At 46.5% G+C, this 17,500-nt stretch overlaps 1 protein-coding gene across 3 annotated transcripts in view; it reads left to right on the forward strand.

The window, feature by feature from the left end:
* The first annotated feature begins 1,064 nt into the window (after positions 1-1,064).
* Positions 1,065-17,500, forward strand: part of shc1 (SHC (Src homology 2 domain containing) transforming protein 1) — a 28,246-nt gene continuing 11,810 nt past the window's right edge. For 2 of the 3 annotated variants that reach the window (XM_031575706.2, XM_031575707.2), the window contains exons 1-2: positions 9,939-16,029; positions 16,430-16,500. In XM_031575706.2, coding sequence (XP_031431566.1) covers positions 15,439-16,029; positions 16,430-16,500 — 662 coding nt within the window. In that variant the 5' untranslated portion in view covers positions 9,939-15,438. Of the gene's footprint in view, positions 5,106-9,938; positions 16,030-16,429; positions 16,501-17,500 lie in introns of those variants that run through there. The other variant, XM_031575708.2, reaches the window with a different exon arrangement.

Consider the following 17,500-nt stretch of genomic DNA (forward strand, 5'->3'; position numbering starts at 1 on the left):
AACACAACGTCTTTCTTTGGCCGCCCAACTCATCTTAATCATGTGTTGTGGTAATTAGATTATATTAAGATCTCGCCTGTCAATTTGCATAATACATTTATTCGCCGTGTTGACATCAAACGACTGTCAATGGGTCCTTCTCTCGTCATTCGAAATTTTATGAAAGTTGATGACAGCCAAAGGTTAGGTAAGTCGTTGTAAAAGTACACCAGTAATCAACCGAAATTATTAAGTTAAATTAGGCCATTCCATGAAAAATGCTTGGCGCTATATACCATCTTCTCCTGATTAAGTTCTAGAGGTTCATGATTAATGATGGCAGGGAAGTAGCTGGTTTACTCCTCCAATGCCTTTTGTGGGTAGCATCGACTTTTCAGCTGTCCATACTTCAGCTGCTGTTCACAGCTGAAGTGTGGGGGGGACCTGCTGCGCACACACAGTCGACTCTTATTCTGAAGTCAAGTAACCCTTGAGATGTGTGCAATATTGGTGAATTGGTGCTAATTGGTGAATGTGTCTCTTTGAAGCATGATGTGGTTGTGGCATGTTCCTGTACTCTTTGGTCTTTAGTCTTCAGTCACCCCATCTCTAGCCAGATATACAAAATGAGGGATTTCAGGTGTAGTTTTGCACTTTCTATAGGCTGGGGGCAGTCGGTCCTGGCCTGCAGTGTTATATTCAGGGGCAGTTGTGCTGTGGTGCTGTGGTGCCTCCTTATAAAATGTGACAGAACTATCCAGCAAGTGAGTGACAAACTATACTGAGCGTACACTGAGGTGACAGGTATAAAAGTTGGGCAGGGCTTTCTTTCTCATTTCCAGCTCCCTGTCTCTCACTCACTCTGTTGTTCACTGTTATCAGTCGCTCTGCAGGCCTCTGTGCTGCAGTTGTTGAGCCAACACCATACTGCTCCTGATCACCACTGATAACAAGCACAAGGCGCAAGAGATTTATTTTCTCCAGTTAATGAACACCCAGAGTTTGTCATATCGGGGACGCAAACACACACACACACACACACACACACACACACACACACACACACACAACTATATATACAGGCAGCTCCGCTATCACAATGGCACACCTTGTGCATGTGTGTGGATTGTGAGGACTGCCAGTCTCTGTCAAATGGTGTGTTATGTTGTGCATGGCAATGAGGTCTTCTGTCATTTCCATTCAGTGGCACTTCCAGTTGGGTTCAGTGCAGCTGTAATTAGTGTGTTCATGTGACCTGCTATGTGTTTCTCCCTTTTCCTCATGTTCCTTCCTCTGCCCTTTTTTGTCTCCTACTCAGTAAGGTATGGGTGGAGGGGGGGGGGGGGTCAGTTGACTTCCTGCTCGGTCTTCCCACGTCATTCTCCACATACATATACGCACTCACACAATTGGACTATCAAGGGAGGCAGGACAAAGACTTGCTCAACTAACAAGCACATGCACCCACTCTCGCTCTCTCTCTCTCGCTCGCTCGCTCTCTCTCTCTCTCTCTTTCTTTCACTCGCACACTCTTTGTTACACACAGACTAACACACAGACATATTTTGGTCATACAGCATTTTGTCTACGATATCGCTTCTCTGAAAGGCTTTACTGGCTTTTCATTTGTTGTGGGAAACGTGACTCACTCTGAATCACATATGTGTTAGACTTATGAAGCGCATACCACAAGCAACCACTTGCAGCTTCAGCCATACATACAGTAAGCATCAAGCCATGGTCATCAAGGCATGGTCACACACTCACACACACTCTCTTTCTCTCTCTGTCTTTCCCTCTGGACTTGCTGGCTGGCAGTGCCTAATAACAAATAATTACCACTGATAATCTTGCTCAACATTTGAAGCATCACCTCTGCCAGTATCATCACCACCACCACCGCAAAGCGTAAGACTGGAGCTGAAGTGTGAAGCCTGGCCATTTTGTCCCCAGAGGCATTCTAAAACTGACCACAAAACTCCTAAATTTAGAGGGTTTATCACATCAAACAAATCATTATTTTTGATGTATTCATGTAGCATGAGGGTTGATTGATATGATTGGGCCTCAAAGTGAAGTGTTCCTTTACCCCATATGATATAGAACGGGCCTTGTCCCCACCCTGTGTTGCTCCTTAAATATCTCAAAGTAGTGTAAGAATTATTCAGTCAACTAATAATCTTAATCAGACTCTCTTAGAAGCTTATAGATAAAAAGCTCTCATGTCTTGGAACTATGGGCAAGGCACTTTTCATTGTAGCCTTTTGCAAAGGACTAACAGCTAATGTTGTTAATATTTACCTTTTGAAAGATGACAGCCTCTGAGAGAGAAGTGGAGACCGGGAGAGAGGTGTAGAGGAACCAAAGAACGGTACGACTCCTGACATGAGTCAATCATTGCCGGGGGGGGGCTAAGCAGTAAAGACACCACTAGCTGTGGAGTGAATTGGGTGTTACTTTCACATGCCAGAGACAAATGAATGTCCAGAAGGACCCACTTTGGCTCGGTTCCTTAAAGCTACAGCCCTTAAGGTTTTTTTTAAATGAGCCTGAAAACGTATCTTAATGTGGACCTTTGTCCCAAAGGCATCAATGAGACAGGTTAATTAAACAGTTCAGGCTACGTTACATAACTACGATTACAAGTTCGTTTTCGAGAGAGTCTCTGCCCCTTAACCCTTTAGAAGCTCAAAGTCAGGGACTTGGCTGCAAAGTATGCAGGTATTGTGTCTTGTGTTCCTTTAATAGCAGCTGGGGTACAAATCTTCAGCATTTGACACGCATCATGCCAAACAGGGACAGAAGTTCTCCTCTCGCATACTTCACCTCAGTTGGCTCTCAAAAACAACAGATTGTCTGTGCATGCAGGGAGGATCTCTGTGTGTGTGTGTGTGTGTGTGTGTGTGTGTGTGTGTGTGTGTGTGTGTGTGTGTAGGGGGAAATGAGAGAGAGACTACATTGAGAGAGATTGCATTGGTAAAAAGGGAATGAAAGTGAGTGCATATTTGAGAGGGACTGTTTGAGTGTGGAGAGAGGGAGGGAAGAGAGGGGGACTTAAAATAGAAAACTCACATGTCAGCTGCCTTGGAGTCTGAATGAATGTTAATCTAATGTCCATTTGGAGAACAGATTGACAATTTCCCACAACCCTCTACCATTGTGAGGGCCATACTACACTATTATATCGATGGTGTGATTTGTTATTTTTTTCTCTTTTTTTTCCCTCTCTTGTTTGTTTGTTTTATGTTTCTGTCTGTTGTCGTCATGTTCATTGTTATGTATTTATCAGTCCTTTTTGTACTCTCGAGTACCTAGGGGTTGGGCATGGCTTTAGTGAAGGGTCATCCTGAGGGCACAGGTCATTTCGCATCCTGAATGAATATTCATGAACAGGCCTGATCTTTCCTGCCTGTCTCAGGCCTCAGGACGACCCTACTTTGAGGGTGAAAAGAGTGAGCAGTTGCTCAGGACCCCCGCCACGCTGTTTTGTCTTTGGCTAAATTAGTGAAGTACTAGACAGACCGCTAAGAAGCAAGAACACTCTTATCCATCTGTATTTGTGCTTGATGTTCAAGGTTTCAGAAATGAATGCAACTGAAAGTTGTCTTTTCTTGACTTAAATAAAATATGGCCTTTGCTTTGAGATTGAAAAATGCCGTAATTTTGTAATAGTGACCTGTAACCCAGGATATTGGCCATGCTAGGTCCTAGGTACGAGACACAGCCTCATGTGGACAGAGAAGGACAGACTAGGGGTACACACAAAGACGAGGGCTAAGAAGTTGTACCATGTATGAGGGTGTAAATGAGAGTTATTCAGTGAGTCATCAGAACAAAGTTTTAAAAGAAGTAGGCATAGGCGCGCACACACACACACACACACTCACACAGAGCCCAGCTCAGCCTTGCAGTGGTTGTGTGGTAGTTGACTCACTGGCGGGCTGCACATTTAAATGCGCTTCCGTGAAGTTGCACAGTGCAGCGGTTACTGTATGCCGTGGTTAATCCTGCTGGAAGCGTTCTGCTGAGGGGGATTGGGTAATATATTAGATCACACAATGAAGCACAGCCAACAGTGGACCGGTGACCCTCCTTTCCGTCAGCGGTGACCTCTTTCTGTAAGCAGTTAATTCATACAGCGTTAGTGTGCTTAATGTTGACCCTCTCTAGGCAGCATGTCATGCTTTCAACCACAGAGGGTAGAAAGAAAAGGTCATCATCTGAAGGCCGCTACTCTTTTTTAGTTTTGATGCTACTTCTCTCTCCCACCCCTTTGTGAGCACAGAGGGTTGCAAAACCAGAGTGCAGCAGAATGTCACTGGCGATGCCTAAATGCAAGGCCAACACAAACACCTTGCTGCCCAGTGCTGTGGTTGTCTGCTGTTATTAAGAGACGAACAAGAGTCTGCCACGAGCCAAAAGTTTTGAAGTGATGAAATGTCACTGCCTGAATCCGTCTAGTCATTATAGATGTTTGCGCAATCGACATGGGAGATGCATTGCGAAAGACGGCTCTAATTCAAAAAGAATGGAGCAGCTGCTGCATGCACAGGGTTACTGTAAGGATGTTTGTTTGTGTGAGAGAGAGAGTACGCATGCGCAGTTGCGCACACAAGCCTATGTGCATGTATGTGTGTTTGCACTTTTGTGTTCACACTGTGTGTGTGTGTCTGTCTGTGTCTGTGTCTGTGTCTGTGTCTGTGTCTGTGTCTGTGCACATATCTCCGTGTGCGTTTGAGCAGGCTGGGACACAAACACTCTCCCTTCTCTTGCCAAATGTCTCCCATCCCTCTGTGTGTGCCTGAGCCTGACCATCTGCCTGACACGCAAACACACATCAAATGTGCCAGCAGCCTCGGAGACATGCTTTTGTTTCTGCACACCTGTGTCGTGCCTGTCACATGACTACTTCTCTCCACAGCTCCTGCTGCAGCTTGGGAGGTCCGCTGTTATTGGCAGAGTGGATAGTGATGCATGAGAAAAGCTTCATCTTCATGTTTGCTTGTTGCAATTGGCTGCATATCTTTGTGTGTGTGTGTGTGTGTGTGTGCGTGTGGTAATGTGCGCTTATGGTGTTTTTAGGGTTAAGAGACAAACACAGAGAGAGTCGGCCGATGGAGTACGTGGTAAGCTCTTGAGATTTACATTACGATTTTCAATGCACTCGCCTCTCCATCCGTCCTTCACTGTGGCACAGAGACTGCTCCTGTCCTCATACCGCCTCAGATGTCACCTGCCTGTGTTGTTTACAGTAACCTCGACAACAAGGTGGGCAGGTTGATGTGAGACTCGTGCAATAACACTGAATACACTGAATACATACACACACACACACACAAACCAATAACCCAGTTCCCTTGTACTTTCCCCCCAGAGAGGGGGAAAGCCCATACAATCCTCACTCGCTCTCTACACACTGATGAGGGCACAAACACACACACACACACACACACACACACACCCCACACACACACACACACACACACTGCCATTTCCCCAGTTCTTACTGCAGATAGGGAACATACAGCATTACTCAACCAGAAGCTGCACTAGTAGCAATCGTACATGTTTTAGTTGCCACAGCATTAGTCACAGCAGTACGAGAGGTAGGAAGAGAAGGGGTATTTCAGATGGTAGGATTTACAGAATGGATCATTCCTCCTCTTTTATCCAAAAAGTGCATGTGCATCTGTTGTAATGAAATAATGTAATAATGTTAAAATACTAAACCCTATTAAGCTTGTATGAGGATGAGCCAGATACCAGCCAGATAGGCACGGTGAAGCAGTGGTGTGACACACCGCATAAAACACACACACACACACACAATAGACTATCTGGGGGATATGTAGGTCATCAGTCTGCACTTATACATGAGCGTCAGCTGGGAGAGTGTGAGTCAGATACTTCCTGTTGAGAACACAATCACGTCCTCTGCTGTCAGAGTGTGTATGAGCGAGTGAGCATGAGACGCTCGGTCTACTGCCCGCAGGAGCAGCCTCTATGCCCCCCCCCCCCCCCCCCCCCCACACCCCACACACACACATACACACTAGGGGTGGGCGATATGAGCTAAAATTCATATCACGATATTTTCCACTGTCCAGACGATATTGATATGATATCACGATATATGAGGAAAAAAAATCTGAATCACATTTTAATAGCCCTTCTTAGCTAAATGACATTAGTTAAGGCAAAATGTGTCATCATGAAAAGTAAAAATCAAATAATGATAAAATAAATATGTATCTAATATGTGCTACAAATGTAATTTCTGTATGATTCCAATCATTTTAAGCATTTTTATAATCAAAAATCGCTGAATTTGCGCATGTCCTGTTCAAACAGAGATGAGACATGCGTGGTGAGGCAGCGACAAGCAGCGCCTCATCTCAGATTGTGCGCATGCCTTTTGCTTTCTCGTTGTTTGTCACCACTGTAGTATTTGTGGACACTTGTATTATATGTCCTTTCTATCCATACAATAGGCAATGTATTTCACGTATGTGTACAACCTATAGTCTTGCTGATCTGACATAAACCCGCATAGCAGTGAAAAAGCACTGAGGGGAGGCAAACAGTACCTCTGTCTCAATGAAGGGGGCGTGCGCGAGAGCCTGAAACTGGGCTTTCAAGAAACGTGAAATGTTAAATAATGGGAGACCAATGCCGGAGCTAAACGGTATGCTTCAAACGACGAGACAGAAGATCGAATACTCACATTCAAAGCCAAATTGCTTTTGAAAAATGTTAGAACCTCAAGAATAGATTTGGCTTTGGACGAAGAGCGGAGACTAAATATTAGCATGAGCAATATTCGCTAACATTACATTGATATCAGAGTGAGCCCTTTGTCGATTTCCCATTATTTCTCTTAGGATTGTTTATATCTATGTGAAGCCATTTAACACCACACAAGTGGTTGTAATCACTTTGAACCCAAGACTGCTTTTTAATGCTGAGCTGATTTTGAGAAATTAAACTTTGCAGCTAAAGTTGTGTTTCCTGGTTATGGTTGTCGGATTGCTGTGCTAGCTAAGGAAACTTTTAATAACCTTAGCATAAACGATTTAAATGGAAGAGTTACATTTGCATGAAATGATAGGTAGTTATCTAGCTGATGTTATAGTCTCCTCGATTTAACTCATAACATTATAATGGGAAAAGGTAGAAACCCTCAGGGTGCCTGTGCAACTTCGTATGAAAGAGTTCATATTCACACATCACGAGTTCATCACAAGCTAGCAGCTGCCAACTGTATGTACCTTACCTATGTGGGTTAAGAATGATGATATGAAATATGATGAACAAACAGTAGACAATGTGCAAGCTGCCAATTGAATGGTGATTTAACAGGTTGCTGGTGCTTATACCTTTGGCTAAAACAACACGGCGACACAACTGTCTATTATTCTTATTTGGTTGAGGTCGGAGACCGAAACCAGTTCCTAACGACAGAGGTGCCCCCTTTCTTTTGAACCAATTCGTTATCATCCAGCTCTTGAGCAGCATCACTTTCTGCGTGTTCGCTCATCCTCGATTGTTCACTTACGCACTTATAATAAGCTATATATTAGTACGTAGCCTGCCAACCAACTTCAGCTGCCTGCACGCTTGTTTGTTGCGAGCACTACATGCGTGCAACAAATGCATGCGCCGTCCGCTCATAAAAATAGGTCGACATATTAACATACATTCCTTTTTTCGTAAGAACCAAGAAAGGTTAGACTAAAATAAAAAAAGATGTAGATACTTAGTACTATCACTCAGTTGAAATTTGGAACAAAACAATATGAATGCCAAATTCGAATTTATGAATTATGAATAAATCGCGGTATCCACGGTATTGCAAAATCCATATCATGGCGTGGCTCAATACCGGTTTTTACTATCAAACCGGTATATCGCCCACTCCTAATACACCCCCACACACACCCCCACACACACACCCCAAACACTCACACACACTGGTGAAGGGACAGGTGAAGGGCTTTGTGGAAATGATTATGGTTTTGCGTCACGTGTGTAGTGGACTATAAATGCACAATCTCTGCTCTGCTCTGCGTGTGTCTGTGTGTGTGTGTGTCTATCGGTCTCGCTCCTCCTCACTGTAACAACTTTTTGATTGGCTGAGCACTGTTGTGGAATCAGTTCTCATCGCAGTCTTCCCCAGGTGGCAGGGCCTCTGTTTCTATCCCCCGTCACCACACCTCTGCTTGCTCTTCATAGGTTTCCATTCTAGGTGGCTGGGTTTTTCTGCGCTTCTCTGATTATCTGGCATTGGTATTTTGTTGTTGTTGTTGTTGTCTTTCCGTGTCAATGTTATTTTGTTGTCACCATTCATAACACAAAACCATGCATCAGCATGACCCACTGTATGTTTTCTAGGCCTTTGACACAGACTTTTACCAACCGGTACGCACCGTAGACTTTTTTATTTGGACCGAACCTCTGGATCTCTGGAACATGCTGAACCACAGCAAAAATCTAAGTCTATATCTGGCGGCCTTTAGGCGCGGAGCACATAAGTCCTTTTATCAGACAGAACATATGAAAATAAAAAGGGCTAAGAAGACTGAGCAGGCTATTGGGCTTTGAAAAAGTCTCGCAGCATCATTGAAGGGTGTTGGTGGTATGTTGTGTTTTGTGTTTTAAGTGTGTTTGCTTGGTGTGTAATTGTGTGTGTGTCCACACATAAAAGCAAGTATGTGTTTGTGGTCGTCAGCCTTTGTGATAGGGGTTTATTTGTTTATGCTCTCTTTGTCTGTCTGTCTCGCTCTCTCTCTCTATCTCTCTCTCTCTCTCTCTCTCCCGCTCTCTCTCTGTACTCTGTGACTGGCCAGTACTGCCTGCCCTGAGGTGACTGCAGCTGTGCTGTGCTGTGCTGTGCTGTGCTTCATCCTCATTGGCTGCTAATGTCCTGTCCACTCCATTTAAATCTGAGCCGGGCAGGAGCGCAATGCAAACTGACACCATCTCCCAAGGTTCAGCCTTGCTCCGTGACTCACAGGCCACTGGCTTCCACAGAGAGACGTCCCAGCGGTGTGTTGTGGGGGTTGTAGTTTTATATAAATGTGTATTAAAAAAAAAAAAACCTGCTGAGATCCTCTGGTATTCAGCTCATGCGTCTGCACGGGTCACTACTTTCACATTGTGTGGCCAGGCTACCGAGAGATTGATGCTTGCATGGGTCCCTTTCTGCCGTGGGTGTGTGTGTGTGTGTGTGTGTGTGTGTGTGTGTGTGGCTGGGTTTGTGTGTGTGGGTTTGGCCTAGTCTGTGCACCACCTTGGTGTGTTGTCTGCATGTGTAAGTGACCTTAAAGAGCCTGGTGCAGCATGAATCTCTGCCTGGTGACGGCTGCACCTCTAAGTCAGGTGCATGGAGGAAAGAGAGCTGCTTCTGTATGCATTGGGCTAAACAAGCCTTCCCTGGATTCCCTACCACAGCAGAGAGGGAGAGAGAGAGAGAGAAATTATAAATGGGGGAAGTAAGACCAGTCAGGAAAGTGAGCATTTCCTTTCTCTCCCTCCCTCTCTGTCTTCCCCTTTTCTCCCTTTACATCTATCAGGTTACCAGGCTGTTGAAGAGAGGCAGTTTCCTCAAGGTCTTGCTCATTCCCGATACACCCCCCTCATTTCCTGTATGGGGAAAGGTTTTTATGTATGCAAACACACTCACAAATAACTGACACTGCGTGGAAAGAGAAGAGAAGAGAAGAGGAGTGAGAGACAGAAGGAGACGGAGCGAGACCGTGTGAGACGGGGAGAGAGGAAGGAAGAAGGGCGCGAAAGAGGGAGGGGGGAATCAGGGAGGTGGAAAAGGAAATCAGCAGCAGCATCAGTGTGTGTGTGTGTGTGTGTGTGTGTGTGTGTGTGTGTGTGTGTGTGTGTGTGTGTGTGTGTGTGTGTGTGTGTGTGTGTGTGCGTGCCGAGGGACGGATGGAGGGGGTGGTGGAGGGGTTGAAGGAGGCAGACAGGAAGGAGAGGGGGGGAGGAGGGAAAAAAGGGACGTACAGCTCTATCTACCACTCTCACACGCGCGCTCACACACAACCCAGCGGTGAGGTGGAAGAGAGAGAGGGAGAGAAAGAGAGGATGAGCGGCAGCAGCAGGGGGAAGAAGAGAGGAAAACAAAGAGGCATCGCCGTGCACCAGCTCGCCGCGTGCCGCTGACGGCAAAGAGGACAAGGGGAAGCGAAGGACAGGAGCGAGCAAGGGGGGAGGACAATATAAGGGTCCGGCCGTGACTTTGTGACATAGAGGGAGAGAGCGACGGAGTGGACCAAAGAGTCAAAGGAAGACCACATTTGGTTCTTTTGCAGGGAGGGCACAGGAAGAGACAGAGGAGGAGAGGATTGTCTGGCTTTTTTATATTAATATGAACGATTAGGCTATATAAATAGAGGTGGTGATCATCTGATTGAATAGAGACAATCACGTTTTTCAATGTATGTCTTATGAAATAATGTATTTGTATGTCCAGTTTTTTTTCATGAAATAGAGAACAACACTGTTCATTGAAAGAACTTAGGTGGCTAAGAGCCACGAAGTAGCCGGTGAAAGAAGCACGGTTCTTCTCGGCCACGCTGCAAATCTTTCACCATGTGTTTGCGGTCCTTGCAGCAGAAATTAAGCGGAGCATTCGAGGGAAACTCAACTCAGACATTGCTTGTTTAATTATCTCTCGTTAGCTGTACCTAAAACTGGCATATGCAGAGACAGAGAAACACACGCACGCACTGACAGTCAGTTGTTTGATATGCAATCTGTGTTGCAGTGAGCCAGGTGCATTGTACCTGCTACTGTAACAATGGGAATCATTTTGATGTAATTTATTTCACGGTGGACTATATTATAACACGTGTGTGGATATGCGTTGTTGAGAGCAGTCCATGATCCCATTTGAAATGGCACCAACGCAAAGTAGACTGTGTTTAAGCCTCTGTCTGGTGCCGTCTATGTTGGCATGTCGACATTGATTAGCTATACGGCCGGCGTGACGATTGCAAATCTTTAGACGTATCTCAGAGTTCACTGCCGGCCACCGACCCGTCTGAGTTCCCGGGAAGCGTCAGCGCCGACACCGGTGAAGTGACGCGGGCAGAGCTGCTATTAGGTACAGCAGATCTCCTAGTGCCAGCCTTGTCATCTGTTGTTTGGGCTGGAGAATTGTGTCTGGCTGCATTCCCTTCCTAAATTCAATTCGTCGCTATAGCAACACGGTGGCGCGAGAACTTCTTATTCCGTCCTTTTGTCGGGACGTTAGGGTGCTCGTGTGTTCTCTCAGCACCCAGTACTCCGTTACCCAGGGTTACCTGCTTGGTTAAGAATGTCGGCTGATTAGACTTGGAGCGCTGTGGGGATTGTGGACTCGGTCACTCTGTAAGGCTTGTTCCGAGTGGTTGGAAAACCACTACAAGTTGACTTATTTGCACGGTATTCTCTAGGGTAGCTTGGTGTTGCTTCCCCCCCCCCCCCCATTGGTATGTAGTGTCTAGTATGTGTTTGCTTTAAATATAGGCTATGTGTGTATGTCTGTATTTTACAAAAACTGTAGGACACTCAGGCTCCGGGGTCTCTTCAAGGGACTCTAACCTTCACTGTGTTGCTCCAACCTGCACTAACTAAACAGTGAACACCAGGTCAATCGTGAATCTTAACAATCTACACTGGTGCTCATCCTTTGTCCTTTCTGTGGAATTTGTTTCGCTCAACTTACAGCGGTGCCCTCAAACTGGTGCTCACCCAGGTGCTGAACTGGTGCTCACCCAGGTGCTGAACTGGTGCTCACCCAGGTGCTGAACTGGTGCTCGTCAGAGAATGTCTGTGTAGACGGACTACACTGACGCTGTCAGCTTTTAAGCAGTTCAGACGGGCAGATGATCGTTTACTTTCCTTGCGTCAGGACCCTTATTCTCAGTCATTACCTCTGATTTTTGGGGGTGTTGGGTTTAAAAAGCTGGCATTTAACCACACTGCATTAACAACTGGAGCACTTGTGAAGAACATCATTCTTTTCTCTTCTGTATATACAAAAACCGATCAGCACCAGTTTTTAAGGGACACTGGGCATTACCTCCACAGCACTGTTCATACGTTTTATTATTATTATTATTATTATTGTTGTTGTTGTTGTTGTTGTTTGAGGAGTTTTTGTGGAGTTTGTGTCTGCTGTTTTTTTTCTTTCTTGGGTTTACTCCTCTGGACTGGTTCCTCTCAGAGACAGTGTTATCATTGGTGCCATGTTGCATTAGCATCAGACTGTTCCCAGCTCGGTGCACTGCACTTCTGTCCAATGCACTCTTTTTCAATTCCATCATTTCTGTTGGAATTTGATGCAATTCTTTTCTCTTTTTTACGCACTCAGACACACAGCAGCATACACACAGCTGCACTGTTTTAAACTCTCAGTGACAGGACATAGGGTTTGAATCCATCATTGGACACAACACTTCTGTGGAATTATATCATAACTAAGCTGATCATATCCAACTTCTTTTTTTATGTTACTATTCCTATATGTACAAAACACGTAAGTGATGATTCACAACGGAATGTAGCTGATTCCTTTTCACACTTTGTTTGATTGAACAGACCTCGTAGTTGCTTTGAATCGGTCATAGGCTGCTCAATCACCCAGCACGGTCACAGATCCTGATCGTCTGCATTGCCAGTCAGAACCTTGGAGGCAGCGCTGATGTGTGCGTATGTGTGTGTGTGCAGATAGTGATGTTGCTGTCCTGTCGACTTTAGCTTCCTGCCACTCAAACTCAGTCCATCAGGAGGAGTATCCGGGTGTTTGTGGGGACATGCACCTTCTGCAAGACGGCAGAACTTAAGCGATGACCTTTGTACCCTTCAGCCGCTTCAATACCTACAGTTTGAGCTTTTAAAGAAGAAGGAGACATAAAGACTGTTGCAAACATCACTCACTGCTTACTGTGACATTTTAGTCTGTGTCAGAGTAACATTTTACTCCTGGACTTTGAAGAACAAAATTACCAGTGGTTATTTTCTGTAGTGTTCTTCTGCCGTACTCAGATCAGTGGACACGGCAGACAACGTGTCTATGAGGCAACAGTTATTATGAGTTACATAACAGTGTGAAGAGGGGTAGTGTTCATCTGTATAACATTAATGTGATTTGGGTCCTGACTAGATTCATTCTCAGGTGTCTAGGTTGGAGATATTGTGTGTGTGTGTGTGTGTGTGTGTGTGTGTGTGTGTGTGTTGAGGGGGTGTGAGGGACACGGTGGAGTGTTAACATAACGAGGGTGTGATTGATCTCATGGTCACGCCTAACGAGTCAAAGCTTCAGGGATCCCTGGGAAGGGACTACAAATTGGGCCAATCAGGTTTCATTAGCCTTCTAACAACAGCCCTGTGGAGCATCATCATCATTGTTCTGGACAGCTGGTGATTCTTCTGTCTCTATCTTTCCATCAGCTCTCCCTCTCTCTCTCTTTGAAAGACACAGAAGCATTGGTCTTACACAAATTAGATCATATTCTCAAGTTTCCGCACTTAAACTCAGTGAGCTAGGTCTGTTTTGGACGAGAACACGCTGTGTTAGGGACTAGAGACTAGTTCCGTGGTGCTGTAGTTCTTATCATATCCACCGTGAGGTCCTTTCTTTCTGTGATCTTCTATGTTTACTGGTATAATTGGGGTTCACGGACCGATTGCTGCAAACACAAGCCTGAGCTACACAGCCATACTCCTCAGAGCCAAAGAGACTGCATGGAGCTCTAACAGGACGGGGTGAACTTCATCGAGTTCATTGCTTTCTTCTTCTCTCGACCAGCCTTCTTTTTTTTTTTTTATAAGTGTGATATATTTATCAGTCTTTGTATTTATTTAGTTGTATATATTGGTTGATTGTTGATTGATTGGCACACCTGAGGATTGAGGTTAATAGTGTGATAATAGTCAGATAATAGTGTGAAAGAGTAAAACAGAAACGGTAGTTTTTTTTATATTTTATAAAAAAAACTAAAGTAAAAAGAAAAAGGTGAGCAGCAGGGCAGCCTGGAGAACGGCAAGGTAGACGAGGGAGGGGGAGAGGGAGGGGGCGAGATTGTCTGGAAGAAGCGCCAGGAGGTGCTGGAGAGGGAGCGCGAGCGGGAGAGGCAGCGGGCGAGAGAGGCGGCGGGGTGCATCGTGTGGCAGCTCCGTGACGGCTTTCAGGAGCCACGACGCAACGGGGAGGAGCAGCAGCAGCAGCGAGGGCGGCGGGAAGGGCAAGGGGGCGCGGAGAGAGGAGGAGGGGGGCGCGAGACGCAGCCGGAGGTGATCTGGAAACGCAGGGAGGACGAGGAGGAGGAGAGGGCGCGGGAGAGACAGCACATGGTAGGGGGCGAGAGGGCACAGCAGTCCATCTGGAGGAAGAGAGAGAGAGATTGACAGAAGCCCATGAAGAGGAGGTAGGGAGAGGAGGGGACAGACAAAACCTGTGAAAGAGAGAGAGAGAGAGAGGCGTGGAGCTGCGTGCATTTCCGGCGGAGCTCTCGGCTTACTACTGAGTGTGTGGGCTGTTTTGTGTGTGCGTGCCGGATGGTAGCAGCTGACGAGCTGGGGCGTGAGAGTCCAGCGTTCCTATAGTTAGAGTCAGACAGACCTCGGCTACTGTGTCCGTTGTGGCCTGGTGACGCCGGCTGTGCAGACACATCGGCCCACTGCTTTGATCCTGCTTCGGAGAAGTTGAGTTGAGCTGCACTGTGTGTAGTTCTCACTGTTCAGTCGAGAGTGTATTTCTCCCTCTGAACAGGCTCTGTCTGCTCTAAGCTCTCTGGTACATTTAGTCAAGTCTTAGCTCTTAGCTCTTATACATCCTCTCGCTTCCCCTCTCTCTCTCTCTTTCTGTATTGATCCGTCTGTTCAGTGCATGGCCCCTTTTCCTGACTCTAGGCGACTAATAGGCTTTTTTATGGGGTGCTGTCCGACAGGAACCACTAGAGGATAGCTCTGCACTAATACACACACACATACACACACACACACACACACACACACACACACATGCATATAGCGTGTTGTAGGTTTTTTTCCCCAGACTGACAATCATCGTTGGAAGTGGTGCTGTAGTGATATTACTATGCAGGCTCTGCCTTTTTCTCTTCCCATAACTACTTCAGTAGTCTAAACTGAAACAACGGTTACAATCCTTTTGCACTTCTCTATTTTTCCCTCTCTTTTTGCACTTCTCACTCTTTCCTGTGTGCACTATTTTTTGCTGTTTTTTTTTTTTTTTTTCTCTCCGTACTGACGTGGTCACAAACTGTTTCGAAAAACAAACTGTTGCGTTGATGATGAAAGCATCAATGTACCAAGAGACTTACAGGACATTGAGTGAGAAGAGAGGCTGTCTGTGCAGTTCAGACGAGACTTTCAGGAGGCCGATCGAATAGCCTATAAAGAACACCTCCCTCCTCATCTCTCAACCCTGATAGGCGCCAGATGGAGCTGGTCCCTAAGACTAAGTACAGCCACTTCAGGAGCGAGTCCCTCAGCTCGACGGATGAGAGCACCTCCTCCCTTCTGCCCTCGGCCCCCCTCACCCCTCTCACCCCCCTGGGCATCCCCTCCTCGCTCTCGTCCTCCTCCCTCACCCCCATCCTCCCGCCAACTTCCCCGCGGCAGGCGGAGAACAGCCCCACCACGCTCTGCTCCTTCTTCCCCAGGATGGGCGCCCTGCGCCTGGGCGTCTCGGCCGGCCTGCTCCCTGGCCTCAAGGCCTCCAGCAGGCCGGGCCCCGGGGAGGCCCAGGCGGCGCCGGTGGCGGCCGAGGGCGGAGGGGGACGGGTGGGAGAGGCAGTGGTGGAGCTCCCCCTGGCCCCCCTGGCTCTCCCAGCGCTGGCCCTGCTAACGGACCCCTCTCTGCAGGATATGAACCGGCTTGGCGGAGCGTCGCGGCGCGTGCGCGTGGAGGGCGGGCAGCTGGGCGGCGACGAGTGGACGCGCCACGGCTCTTTCGTCAACAAGCCCACGCGCGGCTGGCTGCACGCCGACAATGTGGTCACCACCACCGGGGTCTCCTACACCGTCAGGGTAAGTATCTCAATTCAAATTCTAATTCATAAGAAGCTTTATTGGCATGACCATAACGTTCTACAGTATTGCCAAAGCATTTGGGTTGGGTGTCGAATAAGTGATTATATAAACAATACATATATCTATACACAAGATACCTCAGAAGGGGAAAGGGAGAAGTGGGAACAATAATAAAAATACATAGCAATCATCATCAAGGTACACACATACACGTGCAAACGGGCGCACACTCACAATCATTTAGAGCCATGTTAAATGGATGTGGGTTGTTTCTTTGATCTCTTGCCAATCTTCTCTCTCTCTCTCTCTCTCTCTCTCTCTCTCCCTCTCTCTCTCCCTCTCTCTCTCCCCCTTTATCTTTGTTCCTGTGGATGTCACTTACTGTTGTTCTTTGCAGTATATGGGCTGTGTGGAAGTGCTGCAGTCCATGAGAGCTCTTGACTTCACCACCAGAACTCAGGTCACAAGGTGAGACCAGTACACATGCACACACACACACACACACACACACACACACACACACACAGACCTACACGTACACACACAGAGACACATACACACACACACACACACACACACAGACCTACACGTACACACATACACGTACACACACACACACAGAGACCTACAAAATAAGTCACCCATATTCTAAATAATGTCTAGACACTCAACACAGTGACAGGTCTCAAGATATTACAAGGCATGAATCCATGCAACAGATATACTGTATGTGCACGCTGTTACGTGTGCCCATCGTATACATAATGTACATCAGATCCACACATATATGTGCACGCTGTTACGTGTGCCAATGGTATACATAATGTACATCAGATCCACACATATATGTGCATGCTGTTACGTGTTCCCATCAGATACATAATGTACATCAGATCCACACACATGCATGTTTTCCCTTTTATCTTGGAGCTAACCACATCAGTTCCCATGGGAAAGGCCTCTCCTGACATCAAATATTCATCCCTCTCTACCTCTCTCTCCCCCGCTTTCTTTCTCTCCCCCTCTCTATCTGTCTCTGTATCCCCCCCTCTCTCTTCTAGTCTTACTCCCGTATTCACTGTGGAATTGTGGTCACTTTAAAAAGGAAGCAGTTCTTCATGTCTCTTAAATTATTTTTCATTTTCTTTCTCACTAGCTCTTTCTTCACTTCCTGTTAGGGAGGGAGAGAGTGTGAGAGGGAAAGTGAGAGAGAGAGAGAGAGAGAGAGAGAGAGAGTAAGTGTGTGTGTGTGTGTGTTTAGTAATGGCAGTGGTCATTTCCTGCTCTAGTGATTGGTTTGGGTGGTGTAATTGAGGGAGTTGAGTGAGATTAAAACACAATAATGTTTAATCAACTTAATAAACAACCTTTGCATCTGAGTGCCAGAACACAGGAGAGAGGTGTAGAAACAGAAGTCCCTCTGTGTGTGTGCGTGTGCGTGTGCGTGTGCGTGTGCGTGTGCGTGCTC

This window comes from Clupea harengus, chromosome 11 (genome assembly GCF_900700415.2).
Source record: "Clupea harengus chromosome 11, Ch_v2.0.2, whole genome shotgun sequence".
NCBI classification, from domain to species: domain Eukaryota; kingdom Metazoa; phylum Chordata; class Actinopteri; order Clupeiformes; family Clupeidae; genus Clupea; species Clupea harengus.